The sequence below is a fragment of the Hippocampus comes genome, unplaced genomic scaffold (assembly GCF_001891065.2).
Source record: "Hippocampus comes isolate QL1 unplaced genomic scaffold, H_comes_QL1_v1.1 scaffold8, whole genome shotgun sequence".
In the NCBI taxonomy this organism is placed as follows: Eukaryota; Metazoa; Chordata; class Actinopteri; order Syngnathiformes; family Syngnathidae; genus Hippocampus; species Hippocampus comes.
Window position 1 is genome coordinate 359,881 of NW_017806153.1, and position 17,475 is coordinate 377,355.

Genomic DNA, 17,475 nt, shown 5'->3' on the forward strand with positions numbered 1-17,475 from the left:
TTTTAGCCCCAAAACATCTCTGACAAGTTTCCATTGGACCATATGTGCTTACTTGAAGCAGAGCAGCTGAGGAAAAAAAATAGATATACAAATAAAGACGAATTTATGTATTACGATTTAGGTTGGAAATGCAGGTCGATGCTTCTATTAGCATTTGTGCCAGCCAAGAATAACTTGTTGGGCCCAAGACCCACAGCTCCCATTTCCAGAGTTCCATTCAGTAAACCAGACTTTTTCATTATGTTCAACTTTATTCGAGGCTCCCACCACTTTTTACAGCTTCACTTAGCTTGCACTGCATTTACAGTTCAAGTCAAACATATGGAATGCTTCAACATCAATAAAATAGAAAAACAAATACAAAAAGTGGCGAGTTTCAAAAATCAGAATTGCAACAGCATTGGAGGGGGGGGGGGATTCCAAAGGGAGAAGTTAAGGGGGTGTTCCAGTATTGACAGTGCGCTCGGATAACTTTAATGAGACGTAACCGTGGGGTGTGGGGAGCAGTTTTAGTCCACTTCCTCCATCCTGGATGTGTCGTCGTCACCTTCCAGTGGGGGCATTTCCTCAACGGGGCCGGTGGTGTCATCTAGAGTCGGCTCATCTTCGTCGATGCCTAGAAAGACCATCGGGAATTGTAAATTTGCATAAAAATAAATGCTAGTGGCTCAGTAGGATAAGAGCTTGTTCAACTACTCACCAAGACCAAGCTTGATCATCCTGTAGATGCGATTCGAGTGCGTCTGCGGGTCGTCCAGCGTGAATCCCGAGGACAGCAGTGCCGTCTCGAACAGCAGGATGACCAAATCCTTCACAGACTTGTCGTTCTTGTCCGCTTCTGCCTTCTGCCGCAGCGTCCCCATGATGGGGTGCTCAGGGTTGATCTCGAGGTGCTTCTTGGCTGCCATGTAGCCCATGGTGGAGTTGTCTCTGAGGGCCTGGGCCTTCATGATCCTCTCCATGTTTGCCGTCCAGCCGTATGTGCTGGTCACAATGCAGCAGGGGGATGTTACCAGGCGATTGGAGATTGTGACCTGTGGAGGAAATCCATTTGGATGTATCAAATTCTTGACTTCACCCAGGTTTGTGGAATTCTCAGCCAGCGCAAGCATGGACAAAGAACTTGTGACAGGTATGGTGCATTTATGCATTATGGCCATAGTGCGACTCGTCGTTCATATATGTCACTGTAAGTCATGCTTTTTTTTAAAAAAATTTTTGATGCTCATTTTATATTATAGGCTTTTATTTCCTGTTTTTTGTTGGATAAATAGAACTCTTATCCCAGGGCTGATACTGACACATGTTTTTAGAACCGCTTGACAAGAAACACAGAGTAAAGAAGTTGCTCTTCTGCAGTCAATTTGGAATCCAGTTTTTTTTTTTAATGTGCTTACCTTCTCTACTTTCTTCTCCAAGATGTCTTTCATGATCTTGCACAGGTTTTCAAACTGAGCCTTTTTCTCCTCCTGCTTCTTCTTCTCATCCTCATCCTCGGGTAGCTCAAGGCCTTCCTTGGTGACCGAGACCAGGTTCTTGCCCTCAAACTCCTTCAGCTGTTGGACGCAGTACTCGTCGATGGGCTCGATCATGTAGATGACCTCCAAGCCGGCCTTGCGGAGGCGCTCCACAAAGGCCGAGTTGGCCACCTGGTCTTTGGTCTCGCCTGACAGGCAGACGTTTCCGTAACTACGACGGTTTCAACTGCTTCAACTCAAGATACGGAGATGAGCGACATGCTCACCTGTGATGTAGTAGATATGTTTCTGGTTGTCCTTCATCCGCGTCACATAGTCCTTCAGAGAAACCATCTCCTCTCCGGAAGCGGAAGTGTAGTATCGTAGCAGCTCGGACAGCTTCTTCCTGTTCTGGGAATCTTCGTGGATGCCGAGCTAAAAATATAAATGTGTGTCAGTAAACAAAGTCTTGAGTCCTCGAAGGATGTGGACTTTGTCATCAACCCACTTTGATGTTCTTTGAGAACTGCTCATAGCACTTCTTGTAGTTGTCTTTATCTTCAGCGAGCTCTGTGAAGAGTTCCAGGCACTTCTTGACCAGGTTCTTGCGGATGACCTTGAGGATCTTGCTCTGCTGCAGCATCTCTCTGGAGATGTTCAGGGGCAGATCCTCAGAGTCCACCACGCCCTTGATGAAGTCTGAGCAAGAGGAAGAGAGTCAGCGATTTGTTTTGGGAAGCGAAACATGCTCTGTGGCAAGTCTGTACTCACTGAGGTACTCTGGGATGAGCTCATCGCAGTTATCCATGATGAAGACTCTGCGCACGTACAGCTTGATATTGTTCTTCTTCTTCTTGTTCTCAAAGAGGTCAAATGGCGCGCGGCGAGGCACAAACAACAGGGCGCGGAACTCCAGCTGACCCTCCACTGAGAAGTGCTGCCAAAAATAAGCGCATTGATATTATTTGGGGGGGAGGGCGGGGCAGTAATAGCACTTACAAGACCGGAATTTAAAATGTAAATATTATTCTTAAGTATCTCTGCTTTTCCTCTTTAGTACAGAGCGGCAGTAATTTTTCCACCCGAGACCAACCTTGACAGCCAAGTGCTCCTCCCAGTCATTCGTAAGGCTCTTGTAGAACTCGCCGTACTCCTCGTTGGTGATATCGTCGGCACTGCGCGTCCACAGAGGCTTGGTTTTGTTCAGCTCCTCCTGGTCAATGTACTTCTCCTTGATCTTCTTCTTCTTTTTCTTGTCTGAGGACTTGTCGTGCTCTTCGTCGTCCTCGCCGATGTCCTCCACCTCGGGCTGGTCGTCGTCTTGCTCTTCCTCATCCTTGTCTTTGTCCTTCTCTTTCTCCTTCTCCTCGCCTTCTTCCTCTGCCTCGTCGTCACTCACCTCCTTGTCTCGCTCCTTCTCAACCTGAAGGAACACAATTTCCTCGTCACTTGTGAGTTTGATATTTAAAAGAACAGTCATTCCGAGTCAGACATAGGGGAGGTGTGCATCATCCATACTATGCTACCACTGAAAGGAAAAGAACATGGTGAAATGAAATGACATTACTTTTACTCCTTTAGCATTTAATTTTCTGATTATTTTTTTTAGCTTGGGATAATGAATAAATGTCACAACAATAAATTAACAAACACATTTTAATTGAGATGAACCAATTGTCCCCTTTCACTTACATAGAGCGTGATGGGGTAGCCGATAAACTGCGAGTGCTTCTTCACAATCTCTTTGACCCTCCGCTCCTCAACGTATTCCATCTGGTCATCCTTCAGGTGCAAAATAACCTTGGTTCCACGACCAATCGGTTCATTAGCTGATGGGCAAGAAGTGTCAACTCAGGTTACAGATAACGCTCTTCGCGTAGCAAAACTGTGTGCTAAGCTAACGGTGTGTACTCACTCTTGTCCACCATGACGGTGAACGAGCCCCCGGCCGCGGACTCCCACACGTACTGCTCGTCGTCATTGTGCTTGGTGACAACCGTCACCTTGTCGGCCACCAGGTAGGCCGAGTAGAAGCCCACGCCGAACTGACCGATCATGGAGATGTCGGCTCCGGCCTGCAGGGCTTCCATGAATGCCTTGGTGCCCGACTTGGCAATGGTGCCCAGGTTGTTAATCAGGTCGGCTTTGGTCATGCCGATACCCGTATCGACCAGGGTGAGGGTGCGAGCGTGCAGGTCGGGCCGGACTTCGATCTTCAGGTCTTTGCAGGAGTCCAGTCGGCTGGGGTCGGTCAAGCTCTCATAGCGGATTTTATCCAACACAAGTGGCTGGGAATCACATGACTATAGACACAGCTATGACATTGACGACGACCATTATTTCGCAACTTACATCCGAGGAGTTGGAGATGAGCTCCCTGAGGAAGATCTCCTTGTTGGAATAGAAGGTGTTGATGATCAGGGACATCAGCTGAGCAATCTCAGCCTGGAAGGCAAAGGTCTCCGTCTCCTCCATTGGATGATCCTCAGGCATCTTTAAGCACAAAGAGATGTATGAACATTAAAATAAGCAGTCATCATTATCATTACCCATCCGTTTTCAACCGCGCTTGACCCGATTTGAATTGGGTCAGCTCACAAGCCGGACTGTCGCATTTTTTTTTTTTTTTAATGACAAATTAATGAACTAAACTTCAGCAGCTTTGTAATGGCTAGTGACATAAACAGAGGAGAGTGTGGGCAAAGCAGGTAGTTCAACAGACTGCCTTAACCCGCCTTTAATCCACCTTTGGGCCTTGAAGCTAAAATCCCATCACAATCTGCTCTGAGGACGCTTTGGGCTTAAGCGTTTTATTCTATAGTGCAGCTTCTGCATTCATAACACGGGGCGGGGCTCCTGTGGCGTTCCGGTCCTATGAATGACGTTCCGGTCCTATGATGACATAAACCCTAATTTACACTGAAGTCAGAACGTACTTTGTATCAATAACACAGGAATGAAGTCATAACCACAGAAACTATTTTACTGCGCAAAACACAAATAGGTAATAAATAACCATATTTTTATCATATTAAAATATATTTGCTAGTTTTCTTTCTCTCACATTGTTGAAATATATTTGCAATTTTTCTTTTTCAATGATTTTTTTTTTTGTGGCTCCCTTAAGTTCACTGTGCATCCCGCTGATGTGCACTGCTTATACTAACATGGCTGAAAACAGAGGAACTAGATATCCACATGCTGCAAATATTTTGACTTGCCTCACCCACACAACTCGACATTAGAAATGACCGCAACAGACGTCAGCATTGGCCGAGCCAAACAGTTGGAAGGATTGTGCTTGCAAATGTTTTGACACAATTCACATTCTCCTAAGAAGCAGCATTTATTGTCATGTCATTATAATACTTTAATGGACGCTAAGTGATAATACTGAGGAAGAAAACGTTTTTTTTTTGTATCTGAGGTGATGCAAAGCACATCCGTTTTAGTTCAAAGTTCATATCGCCCAGCCTCAAGCGTTAACTCGGCGTGGATTCTTCGTACACGTCGTACTGTTCGTAAAAAAATGACGTAAACCGAGGACTCCTGTCATATTTGGCAAGCGGTTGAGTTGCATGGCGTAATGGCTCTGCGACGCCCTCTAGCGAATCCACCGGGAAACTGCAAGTTTCCAGAAGGTACTCTGCAGTTTCTATTGGAATCTCAATAGAGCAATGGGTTAATTCCTCACAGTATGTTAAAACGTCTCTTTGACTCCTTCTCGTGTGTATAAAAATGTTAAAACATTGTTTGGCATCTTGCTTTCCACCCATTACACGTAAACTTAGTCTGGCAAGTGCACCACCACCGTGGGCCCATGTGTTCGTCTTTCGCGAGAAACTATGAAAGAAAAAAATGAGGATATCGTTATCACATCTAAATAAGACACAACGGAAGGATTAAAATCAATCGTTGAACACCCTATTTACTGCGAATAATACTGTATCACACGACCGTGTGGATACTAGCTTCAATGGAATTCGCACCACCAAAGGATGGAATTGGGATTATTCATACAATTAAACATATTCACATCATTTTTTCAAATATTTTAACCAAACATGTTTCGAGAACACAAGTAGTTGTCACGCGACACACTAACAATACCTTAACACGAGGTCAATCCGTATAACGACAGCGACGATAACGATTTACTAAGCAGGATTTGAAGGGGCTCATTCCCTTACCTTGGTCCTCGGTGTTTTGGGAGAGTAAACTCCGACGTTAAAGTGCTCAGACGAGTATGACAAGCGAAGACTACAGATCTCGTCTATATAGCCCTTCTTCAAAAGGCGTTCGAGAAGTGTCGAATTGAGCTCAGAGCTTCTGGAACTCTCTGGAATCTTCCTCGTTGCAGCCGGTAAAACATCGAGCGCTGGTTGGCCCAAATGGGCTGTCAGTCAGGAAAACGGGGTGGGAGCTATTGAAGCCAAACGTCATAAGGGGCGGAACACAAAAAAATAAATAAATAAAAACATGTGGCGTTCACGGAACGTTCCAGAACATTGGAAAAACTTACGGAATCTCACTTTGTGACGCAATTAACTTGACGAAATAAAAAGTAAAAGTGATACATACAACACAAAGGGCAAGGGAAGAATTTCACTTGTATTTCTCAGTTGATTTTATTACAAATACGAATGCTTTCATTAAAAAAGAAGTTACAAAAGACACAGGCTACATATTTCCAGTGACTTAATATTTTCCTTTGAGGTTTAAACAGTAGACTCCAAAAGAAAAATGAATACATTGTTCCAAGCAATTATATTTTCTTTGTTGAGATAAGAACGGCGCTCCGTGATTATTATGTCTGCCTCCCAGTATGCGAATATGAGTGTTTCATCGTTTGTTTATATGTTCCTTGTGATTGGCTGGGAACTAGTCGTGGGTGCATAGCACCCAAGAAAGAAGCATCTCAAATAGGCAGGAGAGTGGCCCTTGAGGACTGGAGCTTGACACTTGCGGTGTGTAGGATGGGATAGGACCCAGGTCACCTATGACTCTTATGAGAATAAGTGGTACAGAAAATGAATGGATGGATGAGCTGTAAACATCCATTCATCCATTTTCTATAACTTAGCCACCAGCTAAACGTAGGCCACAGAAAGACTGAGATTAATTCAGACCTATTTTGACATAAGTGGGAAATGACCCGATGTCTGAACGGACGCGAGTGGACCGCTACATCATCAATGAATTGTATTATCTGTAAATAACAAAAATAGAATTGGTTGGAATTAGTCAAAATAAAAATATGTTTTGTGTAGTTTCACAGAAGCAGCTGAGGTTCGATTGTGACAACGCCATGGGCGCCTTTTTTTTTTTTTTTAACATTGTTATGACAAAAAGTGACTGTTCGAAACAAATGACTCAAATAAGTTACACCGTGTAAAATTATGAAAGCAGATGTGTTCAGTCGACTTCCTCCATTCTTGACGTGTCGTCATCGCCCTCCAGGACTGGCATGTCTTCTTCAGTGGGCTGAATGAGGTCCTCAACTGCTGAGTCATCTTCGTCGATGCCTGACAATTATACATTCATGTGAACGCCTTGGCTCTCTTCACAATTACTTGAGGATAAAGTCGACTAAAATAAGATAAGATCAGACAAACGAATGGAGAATCACTCACCGAGACCAAGCTTGATCATCCTGTAGATGCGGTTGGCATGCGTCTGGGGGTCCTCCAGCGTGAATCCCGAGGACAGCAGTGCCGTCTCGAACAGAAGGATGACCAGGTCCTTCACCGCCTTGTCATTCTTGTCCGCCTCTGCTTTCACCCTCAAGGTCTCCACAATGGGATGCAGGGGGTTGATCTCGAGGTGCTTCTTGGCGGTCATGTAGCCCATGGTGGAGTTGTCCCTCAGGGCTTGCGACTTCATGATCCTCTCCATGTTGGCCGTCCAGCCGTACGTGCTGGTGACGATGCAGCAGGGCGACGAGACCAGGCGGTTGGAGACCGTCACCTTGAAAGAATGCCGCATTTGGTTAACGCCGCGGCAAAGACGCAAGGATAGACAGTCAGTGTCTCCTGCACGCAAACCTTTTCAATCTTCTTGTCCAGGATGTCCTTCATGATTTTGCAAAGGTTCTCAAACTTAGTCTTGAGTTCCTCCTGCTTCTTTTTGTCATCCTCATCCTCGGGTAGCTCAAGGCCTTCCTTGGTGACCGAGACCAGGTTCTTTCCATCGTACTCCTTCAGCTGCTGGACGCAGTACTCGTCGATGGGCTCGATCATGTAGATGACCTCCAAGCCGGCCTTGCGGAGGCGCTCCACAAAGGCCGAGTTGGCCACCTGGTCTTTGGTCTCACCTGTTTCAGAAGTCAGGTGGTAATATGCTTTACATGCTAAATAGATATGCAAATGGGGCGAAAGTCGGGATGACAACAGGATGATGACAAACCTGTAATATAGTAGATGTGCTTCTGGTTGTCCTTCATGCGTGAAACATAGTCCTTCAGAGAAACCATCTCATCTCCAGAAGCGGAAGTGTAGTATCTCAGCATCTCTGACAGTTTCTTCCTGTTCTGGGAATCCTCGTGAATGCCGAGCTAAAACACAAATGTGGCTTCATAACGTCGGCGGTAGGATTCTTTGAGGGATGTTAACTTTTGAGATCAATCTACCTTGATGTTCTTTGAGAACTGCTCATAGCACTTCTTGTAGTTATCCTTGTCTTCCGCAAGCTCGGAGAAGAGTTCCAGGCACTTCTTGACCAGGTTCTTGCGGATGACCTTGAGGATCTTGCTCTGCTGCAGCATCTCTCTGGAGATGTTCAGGGGCAGATCCTCAGAGTCCACCACGCCCTTGATGAAGTCTGAGAAGAAACAAAGGAAGCCAAACTGGTCAGTTGTGAAAGAGTTGGCAAAAAATACCTAAATGGGGATCCTTTAGAATGAGATACTTACTGAGATACTCTGGAATCAGTTCCTCACAGTTGTCCATGATGAAGACCCTGCGCACATACAGCTTGATGTTGTTCCTCTTCTTCTTGTTCTCAAAGAGGTCAAACGCAGCTCGTCTGGGTACAAACAGCAGTGCCCGGAACTCCAACTGTCCCTCCACGGAGAAATGCTGCAGACCCGACGAAAAGAAGCCACATGCTTGGATGGATCCTGTTGCGGCAAGTTCATCGACAAAGAGCTGCGGCATTCATTTACCTTGACGGCCAGGTGGTCCTCCCAGTCGTTGGTGAGACTCTTGTAGAACTCGCCGTACTCTTCGTTGGTGATGTCGTCAGGATTACGGGTCCAGATGGGCTTCGTCTTGTTCAGCTCCTCCTGGTCCATGTACTTTTCTTTCACCTTCTTCTTCCTCTTATTCTTGCTCTCCTTGGTGTCCTCGTCCTCATCGGAGCCGACGTCCTCGATCTCTGGTTTGTCCTTGCTCTCCGCAGCAGCGTCTTTGTCCGCATCCTCTTCCTTCTCTCCTGCCTCCAGATCAACCTCCTTCTCTCTCGTCTTCTCCACCTTGAGAATAACAGACGGAATTTAAATGGGATTTTCTTCAGTTCCATTGCGGGAAAATAAAATATCTTGAACACACTCCCTTACGTAAAGTGTGATCGGGTATCCGATGAACTGAGAGTGCTTCTTCACAACTTCCTTGATGCGCTTCTCCTCGCAGTATTCTGTCTGATCTTCTTTGAGGTGCAGGATCACTCGTGTGCCTCTGCCAATTGACTCCCCTGAAAGTCAGCGATAAAGAGATCATCAACGGGTGGTGAATAATCTCAAGAACTGGAGTGATAAAGTCCATCCGTTTTCGAAAGAACCGCACTAATAAATGCTAACCACTGGGCCAGTGCGTTGAGAAAATAGAAATAACGAGTGAAATTTACCAGTGTCAGGACGGACAGTGAATGAGCCCCCGGCCGCGGACTCCCAAATGTACTGCTCGTCGTCGTTGTGCTTGGTGATGACCGTCACTTTCTCAGCCACCAGGTAGGCCGAGTAGAAGCCCACGCCGAACTGACCGATCATGGAGATGTCGGCTCCGGCCTGCAGGGCTTCCATGAACGCCTTGGTGCCCGACTTGGCAATGGTGCCCAGGTTGTTGATCAGGTCCGCCTTGGTCATGCCGATACCCGTATCGACCAGGGTGAGGGTGCGAGCGTGCAGGTCGGGCCGGACTTCGATCTTCAGGTCTTTGCAGGAGTCCAGTCGGCTGGGGTCGGTCAAGCTCTCATAGCGGATTTTATCCAAAGCCTGTCGGAGGGAATCTCATTTGTACTCAGCAGCGCTATTTATTTTCCGCCTCAGGCGTAAAAGTAAAAAAAATCAAGGTTCAGCATGTACCTTGGATTTAAGATCACAGTTGGGTTCACGTTGGGTGCAATAAGGTGATAAAACTTACATCAGAGGAGTTGGAGATGAGCTCCCTGAGGAAGATCTCCTTGTTGGAATAAAAGGTGTTGATGATCAGTGACATCAGCTGAGCAATTTCAGCCTGGAAAGCAAAGGTCTCCGTCTCCTCCTCCATGGCATTTGCGGCGTTCTCGGGCATCTGGCAGAGAAAATAAACCCAATTCATCATCGATTCATCCATCAAACGCCTTTCGGAATTGGAGGAACGGGTGAGTTGGAGCCTATCCCAGATGACCTTGGGGCACCGGGTAGGATACAGAGAGGGTCGGTCGGCTGATCGCAGAGCATGTAGCTAGGCAGGCACTGTGGAGAATTTGAGCATTTAGCAAGTTTTAAGAATGTGGGTGAAAACCCGGAGAAAACCAGACAAACACATGGAGAACATCCAAGCTCCACACTGAGCCAGGATTCAACCCTGAACCCCAGAACTGCGAGACGGACGTGCTAACAGTGAGGCTACTGTGCCGCCCTTCCAAACCAAACTCCAAATATCTAAAAATCAGAGTCCAAGTTTTGGTGATAAAAGAGCACCACGTGGTTTCAGGGAGTTGTGGGGCGGGGCTTAGCAGCTGCTTCTGGTGCGCCAGCACATGTTCCTCCTGTCAATCAAACACCTTTGACCATCCCCCTCCCAATGGGTTACCTAACAGCCCAATGTTAAACGAAGCCGATTTAAGATAAAATGCGAGTCTTTTTCAGCAAAGAGTTGTTGTGATAGCACACACGTGCGTCAAATCATCTCCTGCTCTTAGTTCCTGCGACTCTGGTGTTTGCCATTGCACTCACGCTCAGGGTCACCCTCCACGCCATGTGCTCAGCCCATGCTTCGGTGTCGTTAAGATACTCGTGGCACACCGCTCCGTCCGAATAGACCATAACTCGTCACCATGGAATATTGTTGTCTGAGTATTGCCGCAATCCGGCCGCGCATTTTTGTTGATAAATTCCTTCATAAAATATTCAGAAATTACCACAACGTGTTTGATATCGCGTGCTTCGGACTTACCTTGAATATGAAATCTGTGGCGGTCGAGTCTGTCGATGCCTTTTGTGAAGAGCTCTGAATCTGAATTGGGACTTGCGCTGCTGCTCCCTCCGGTGAGTGTCTTTGGACTCGATGCAGACTCCCACGGCACACTGGGGGGCTTTTTATACCTCAGCGAGGGTGGGGGGCTTCTGGAAGCTCCCATTCAGAAGGTTCCAGAAAGATACTTCCACTACCGGGAGGGGGTCGGGTGGAGCGGGTGGCGAGTGAAACGTCAGAGCCCTAAAGTTGATGTGCCCTTATAGGGGAAGCAAAGTCACAAGCAGTGCCTGTCAGTCAAGACGAGAGCCTTCCTGATAGCTAGGCTGGCCATTTGGCTGCAAGACCCCCCCACCCCACCCACCCTGCAAGTCCTCACATCTGTGGATTGCCTTTGCTATCAGCTGCCGTGACACACAACACAGGCCTATGGGCAGGATGTCTATTTTTTGAAAGCACACGGTTTTACTTTTGGGACACCGGCCACACACCTGAGCATTCCTTTTTTTTAAGTATCTAAAGCTAATCAGCAATCAATAACAGCTATACATTCAGATCCCACTTTAATAGTTGTTGATCAGAATCAGAATCATCTGAATTGGCCAAGTATGTTAGCACACACACAAGGATTTGTCTCCGGTATAGTATGAGGGGATTGTCTCCTTTTTTTTTTTTCTTTTTACCGGTAGTTGGGAATTACCACTTACTTTTATAAGTAAGAAAAATACGTTGAGAATAATTATTGCATTATTGTCACTTGTGCCTGTTCCTCAACATTGCGAAAGAATATTTTGTAGCCAGTCTGGCCCGTTTGGTGACATAGCAGGTTGGTGTTCAAATGTCGTGGCTGATACTTTAGATTGAGTTGATGATTTGGTGTGAAATCGATACACATTGCGTTCACACAGGATTGAGGGCTGGAAAAAAAAATGTGCTAGATGACCAGGCGGTAGCAGTACATGACACTTGCAGCACATTCCATGTTATGTAATCCAAATAGTTGCTGTTGGGAAGGAGTAGAACATTCTACGCTCAGGAGGAACTCGCGGTGTCGCAATCCATGCAAGACGATATTGTCCGAGTTGTCAACATGTCAAATGGGAGTAAAATTACTCTTTCCGACAGCAGACACCACTGATCCCGCCCCCACTGTTACCTTCAACACAAATTAGTCTCGGAACCAATTCAACACCTTGTGATTGGGATGAAATCCACTGCTGCTAATGGACGGTACTGTCAAAAGTTGACAAAAATCATCCACATTCCCAGGAAAGCGTAAACGTGCCATTAGTACGAAATAAGTAGTAAAAAAAAACCTTACAACTATTATACTATTCTCACATTTTACCCCAAACTAAATTTAATTCAAGAATTGTCACTCTCTCGTCTCGTCGTTATATGGTTGAAGTTGTATTTTCCCTTAATGCAGTTACAGCTTATGTCCACACGGGGGCAATACACGTCCACGACTGACAGGGTGCTCAAGACTGACTAAGGTTTTAAGAGACAAGTACAAGTTTCTTTTCCTAAATTGTGAGACCAATCTGATTCATGTGGCGTGACAAGAAGATAAATTGCACGCATATAAAAATGACAAGGGAAGTGTTTTGTTTAAAGCGGGAATTTTTTTTGGAAAATGGCTACAAAAGTTAGTTCAAAAGGCATAAAAGTCTACAAAAATGGTAACAATGACGATTTAAGTCTTTACAAAATTGACAAAAACAAAGACTTGAATAAAATGTGAACAATTTCATCAAAAGTGACAACAAACGTGATCATGAAAGTAGCAATCAGAGTGGTAAACAATGTTCGCAACAGTGTTCGTGAACAGAAAGTGCCATCTCCTTGCTGACCTTCTCTTTTTATTCATCACGTCCTCAAAACAAAACAAACAAAAAAATCTTTTTGGACAACTACAACTCCGCATTCCCACCAAAGTCCACAACGGGAACGTGACATTCCTTCATCCGTCCTCGTGTTTTTTATCATTCTGCACACTAACAGCGGAGATTATTGCTTCGAGGTGGAGAAGGTAGAGAAAAAAGCCATGTGGAGGCGTTTCATAAATACTAAGCAGAATAAACATGTTTTCTTATCAGCAAGCCGCTTCGCTGATATATTTTACACGTCCTGCTGATGGAAGCCAGGGGATGAAGATGGAATTCCAAAGCAATTTTCAATTACACACAAAAAAAAAAAAAAACCTCGGTGTGTGTGTGTGTGTGTGTGTGTGTGTGTGTAAACTCGTTTTAAAAGCAGGGGCTCACAAATGGAATCTAATCTTGAGAGCAAACGCGGGAAGTTCTGACAAGCCGTTGAATCACGGTGCTGGATGAGAAGAAGTGATTTGCATTTGACTTCATCAGCTCACATATGAAACCTGTTCTCATATTTATATTAAACGCCCCGTTTTATTGGTTTTGATGACGCAAGAAGTTTGGTAAATCTCGTGAATCTGAAGAAGATTCACTATATAGACAATAAAAAAATGGCCGAATCTATTTGCCTTTTTTGGGGGGGGGATTTTTATTCACAGAACAAAAACAAAACAAAACAAAAAAAAAAGGCAGATATGCACATTTGCCGAAAAAAAAAAAAAAATCCATATCGGTCTGGTCTTTGTTAAAACAAAAGCATGTTAAAAGTAACAGCTGAAGTTATATATTTTCAAAGAAAGGTGATCAAAGTGACTATGGAAGCGGTAACAAAACTAAAATAAAAATCAGGCAACAAAGTAACACGCAACTCAAGTAATGTTATAATAACAGAGATGGGAAAAAGTGGAATGGAACTGCTCTACGAGGACGCCAACATGATGCCGACTGATGATTTTGGAACTTTGGTTTTTGTGTGAGTGAGTGTCCCTTTCAGGTGAACGACTTTCCCACTTTTTTTTTTTGGTTGGTTGGCCTCGCACCCCGCTTAAAGTCCTAATAAGGCTCATTTGATGGCATGTCGCCCGGAGATTAGACGTGTCAGAGCAGGCGTGGGCCCACATTGACGTGGCAGATCCGGGGGCTCAAACCTTCCAAAGCCACTAAGGCTTACTGGAGGGGAAAAAAAAAGACACCACCAACACTTGGGGATTTTTCACCTGCTACACCGCAGCTTAATTCTCCTCTTTGACAAAAACGATCACGAAAAACAAGATGATCGGCGCACGTTCGCTTTCATGGTTTCAAAACTACACCGGTGTGGCCACAAGGGGTCGCTCAGTGAATAACGACTTGACGGCAAAGCAGTCCTGAAGTAGTCGCAGAAGTTGCTTACAATGCAAAACAGCTGCCTCGCTGGAGGGAACGCCCTCCACTGCAGATGCAGCTGCAAAATCCAAAAACAGATCAAGACATGACACCCAATCTTATCCTCAGACAGCAATATTGAGGAACGAGTGACAAACATCTTGCGAAACTGACGTTCTGATCCTTTAGAAAACGTGCGTAAAGATCTCTCGGGCAAATCATGTTTTGCAAGAACTACCGGGGGAGGAGGCATTAGCATCGGCCCTTAGCGAGGTTGGCAGCGTTCATCGGTATTCTGCAGCTCGCCTCGGGGCGCCGCGAGTCCTTCGCTCGGCAGGGAAAGCGTAAGGTTAAAATGGAGATTAGGCTTTGTTCTCTAATGAAGTTTATCTCCCCTCGGCTGCCACATGCACCTGCACACCTCCGCGCAGGCAAGAGGACCAAAGTCAGGGAGTTAAGCACTGTGTCGTAAAAGGAAAAAAAAAAAAAAGATCCGATACTAATTTCACAGGTTGATGGGTGTTGGGCTGACATCTCAACACGCTTAAAACTGCTGGATCTAAAATAAATATATAGTCAATCCAGCACCAGGGTTCGTGTAGTTTTTTTTTTTAATTATTAAAAAAAAATTATTTGATTATTCAATCTGCTGGGTCAAAATAATTACCCCAACCTTGGGTAAAGGTCACCCAATCTACTTGAAATCCAAGTAAAAAACGTGGGCGTAAAAAGGAAAGCCTCAATAACGCATGCCGAAAATCGAACAGGACGTCGGCCATTTTGGTTTGAAGCAGCCATATTGGGTGAATTCCAGGGCTCCGCCTGCTTTCGATTTGTTTTGACTGTGACTCAAAAGCCCATTAAAGTTACTGAATGGACTCTGTTGCAGTTTGTACAAGCTGACAGGTGAACATTCGTCGTATTGAGTTCCCCAGCTGGAGTCGGCACGATTGCGAGCGGCTTCTGAGGCCAACAACCTCCTGCTTGTTGTTATATGTCGCTTTCTCAAACCAGATAACGTTTGTTACGCTTTGGCGCCGGGTGGAGAAAAAAAAAACGAAGAGAGGGTTTTATGAGTGCGAGCTGATGATAAAAAGCAATCATTTCTCTGGCTGTGAATGCTCCGTTTTTTTGAGAGAGAGAGAGAGAGAGAGAGAGAGAGAGAGAGAGAGAGAGAGAGAGAGAGAGAGAGAGAGAGAAAGAGAGAGAGAGAGAGAAAAATCTTAAAAAGCCAACAACCCCTCACCTCGCTTCACGTCTTTGGATCTCAGCGACGCCTCCTTCGCAGACTCATTTGGAGGGTGCGGCGCATCTGTGACGGGACGACTGCTCAGCTCCGCAAGGGAAGACTGTGCTTGTTGTGCATGTCAACCTGGACAAGCGGAGAAAACTTGACTGATGAAAGGAAGCTCAGCTTACTTTCCTTTTTTTTTTGTCACATCTTCATCGAAATTAACGGACATGCAAATGAATCTGTTGCAGCCGCCCTTCAAAAAAAACATGCGTTTAAAATGAAAAAATCATAAATAGCACTAATATTATACGCCACCAGGAGGCAGTACAACACAGTCTTACAGACAAACGAAAAAGAACTATTTCTGCCTCAACTGCAAGTGCGGGATAAAGAATATATGCTTTTGAGTATTGTTATATCATCAGTGTACGTGTGTTGCTATGTTGCCAAGTCTTAAAGCTAACTGTTAGCTAATCAGTGTTTGCTACTATTAAGCTAAGCAAACTCTCCAAAAGCTCCGTTAGCTTCCCTGTGAGCTCTGTAATGAGGGTCGTCTTTAGGGAACGCCCTGAGATCCAGGTGCCGAAAGGAGACTTTGCGGTCCCCTGGCAGGGAATGATTTATTCAGGACGCCGGGCCGAGTGAGCGAGGGTCGTCGTTTAAGGAGTGCTCGGTTTATGCGTAACGAGCCTCCATTAAACTTTCACGAGCCACCCCCTCCGTGACGTCCAAGTCAGCCGGGATTGCTGCCTTCCCTCCCGGTAGAGAGACGCCGCTGTCCCGCATCACACAACTCGGAGCTCCTCTCGCTGAATATTTCAACCAATTGCAGTCCATTAGCATCTTTCTTTTTGTTTAATATTGATGCTATGCTAATTCATCATTAATTGCCGGGGTGAGAGTCCCCCGTATGTCAGCGCAGTGGGTCTATGAAGTGCTGCTAACTTCCTATTGCCAAAGTCAAAATAGGTCTGAGGTCGGAATTTAAATTAGTCGAATCTCTTACCCTGATTGGAAACCCAACGGTGGCTCTACTTTGGAACCTTTCAAGAAATGCCTAATCCTGTTTGAAACCACAACCCAAGTTTAAAACCTCAACCGAGGTTGGATGAACCCTTTTAGGGACAGCGTTTACTACAGTGGACAGTTGATCCTGTTATCGGGTTACAGGGTGTGCGAAAGGGTTCAAACCCTACTTTGAAACTCAAACTTGAAACCCTAACCCAGGCTCGAAACCCCACGAACACTCGCTTGAAACACTCGATCCTAACCGATGATATCAGAACTGTCTGAATCCATCAGTGGCCACATTATGATTTCTTTGTATCCGTGTTGATTGCATGTCTGAGGTAAATGAGCGCGTGCCCCATCTTGTAATGCAAACCCACACTTGAAACCCTAATTTTGAAAATTGAAACACAAACTTGCAATCCGAAATCTAAACTTGAAACCGGAACCCTGTCTCGAGACCCTAACCCTATCCTAGGTCGGAAACCTTAATTTAAAATGCCAACCCTGCCTTGGAACCCTAACCCAGGCTCCAAACGGTAATTTGATAACATCAATAAATCTAACCAGTGTTTATTTCTTTTTTACAATTAATACAGAGCAGTGCTTGAACAGAAATTTTTCCTCTTCTTTTCGCTGTCCTTTCTAAGCAAATCAGCACAAGCCTAAAACGAGTCCCCCAGCGCTGTTGCCATGGCGAATATCAGACAGCATAAATTCGTCTGCCAGCAGATTAGGAAGATGCTGGTGACGCCTCGATCGCTTCAGTCCGTTCTCACTGTACTTTGTTGTTTTCGACTCAACTTGCAATTTGCTTGCCACCTGCCGGCCCACGGGAAGAAAAATATCAACTCTGCTGGCGGGCATCTGATAACGGGTGGCGAGCTTTGGTTCAGTGTGAATATTTTGTTGTTTGTCTCCGGCCCGCGAAGGCCGGCCTGGTCGGAAACGGATGAGCCTGTCACGCCGCAAACAATCTGCATTCATCATGTCTTATTGAGCCGAGCCGACGTTGGCAGTTGTCGGGATGCCGAGGGGCGCAAGGACTTGGCGTCCTTGAGGGATTGAGGCACCCGGGGGTCAAGGTCACATGAACTGAGGGGTGGGTGGGTGGGGGAGAAATACGTATAGCGGCAGAGCTC

General features: G+C 45.6%; 2 protein-coding genes across 3 annotated transcripts in view; both read right to left on the reverse strand.

The window, feature by feature from the left end:
- Positions 1-231: 231 nt before the first annotated feature.
- LOC109531014 (heat shock protein HSP 90-alpha-like) lies at positions 232-5,806 on the reverse strand. Its single transcript, XM_019895021.1, has 11 exons — positions 5,648-5,806; positions 3,810-3,950; positions 3,373-3,745; positions 3,150-3,286; positions 2,551-2,880; positions 2,229-2,394; positions 1,966-2,156; positions 1,745-1,892; positions 1,398-1,666; positions 701-1,034; positions 232-616 (listed from the first exon to the last, which is right to left on the reverse strand). Exons 2-11 carry the CDS (start codon positions 3,948-3,950, stop codon positions 510-512), a joined length of 2,196 nt encoding a protein of 731 aa, XP_019750580.1. The 5' UTR covers positions 5,648-5,806; the 3' UTR covers positions 232-509.
- A 952-nt stretch (positions 5,807-6,758) lies between these two features.
- hsp90aa1.1 (heat shock protein 90, alpha (cytosolic), class A member 1, tandem duplicate 1) overlaps positions 6,759-17,475 on the reverse strand; it is a 31,610-nt gene continuing 20,893 nt past the window's right edge. For both annotated transcript variants that reach the window (XM_019895019.1, XM_019895020.1), the window contains exons 4-15: positions 15,338-15,463; positions 10,832-11,108; positions 9,815-9,964; positions 9,300-9,666; positions 9,013-9,146; positions 8,620-8,928; positions 8,368-8,533; positions 8,086-8,276; positions 7,863-8,010; positions 7,502-7,770; positions 7,091-7,424; positions 6,759-6,982 (exon numbers count right to left, since the gene is read on the reverse strand). In XM_019895019.1, the coding sequence (XP_019750578.1) occupies positions 6,873-6,982; positions 7,091-7,424; positions 7,502-7,770; positions 7,863-8,010; positions 8,086-8,276; positions 8,368-8,533; positions 8,620-8,928; positions 9,013-9,146; positions 9,300-9,666; positions 9,815-9,964 (2,178 nt within the window). In that variant the 5' untranslated portion in view covers positions 10,832-11,108; positions 15,338-15,463 and the 3' untranslated portion in view covers positions 6,759-6,872. The remainder of the gene's footprint in view (positions 6,983-7,090; positions 7,425-7,501; positions 7,771-7,862; positions 8,011-8,085; positions 8,277-8,367; positions 8,534-8,619; positions 8,929-9,012; positions 9,147-9,299; positions 9,667-9,814; positions 9,965-10,831; positions 11,109-15,337; positions 15,464-17,475) is intronic.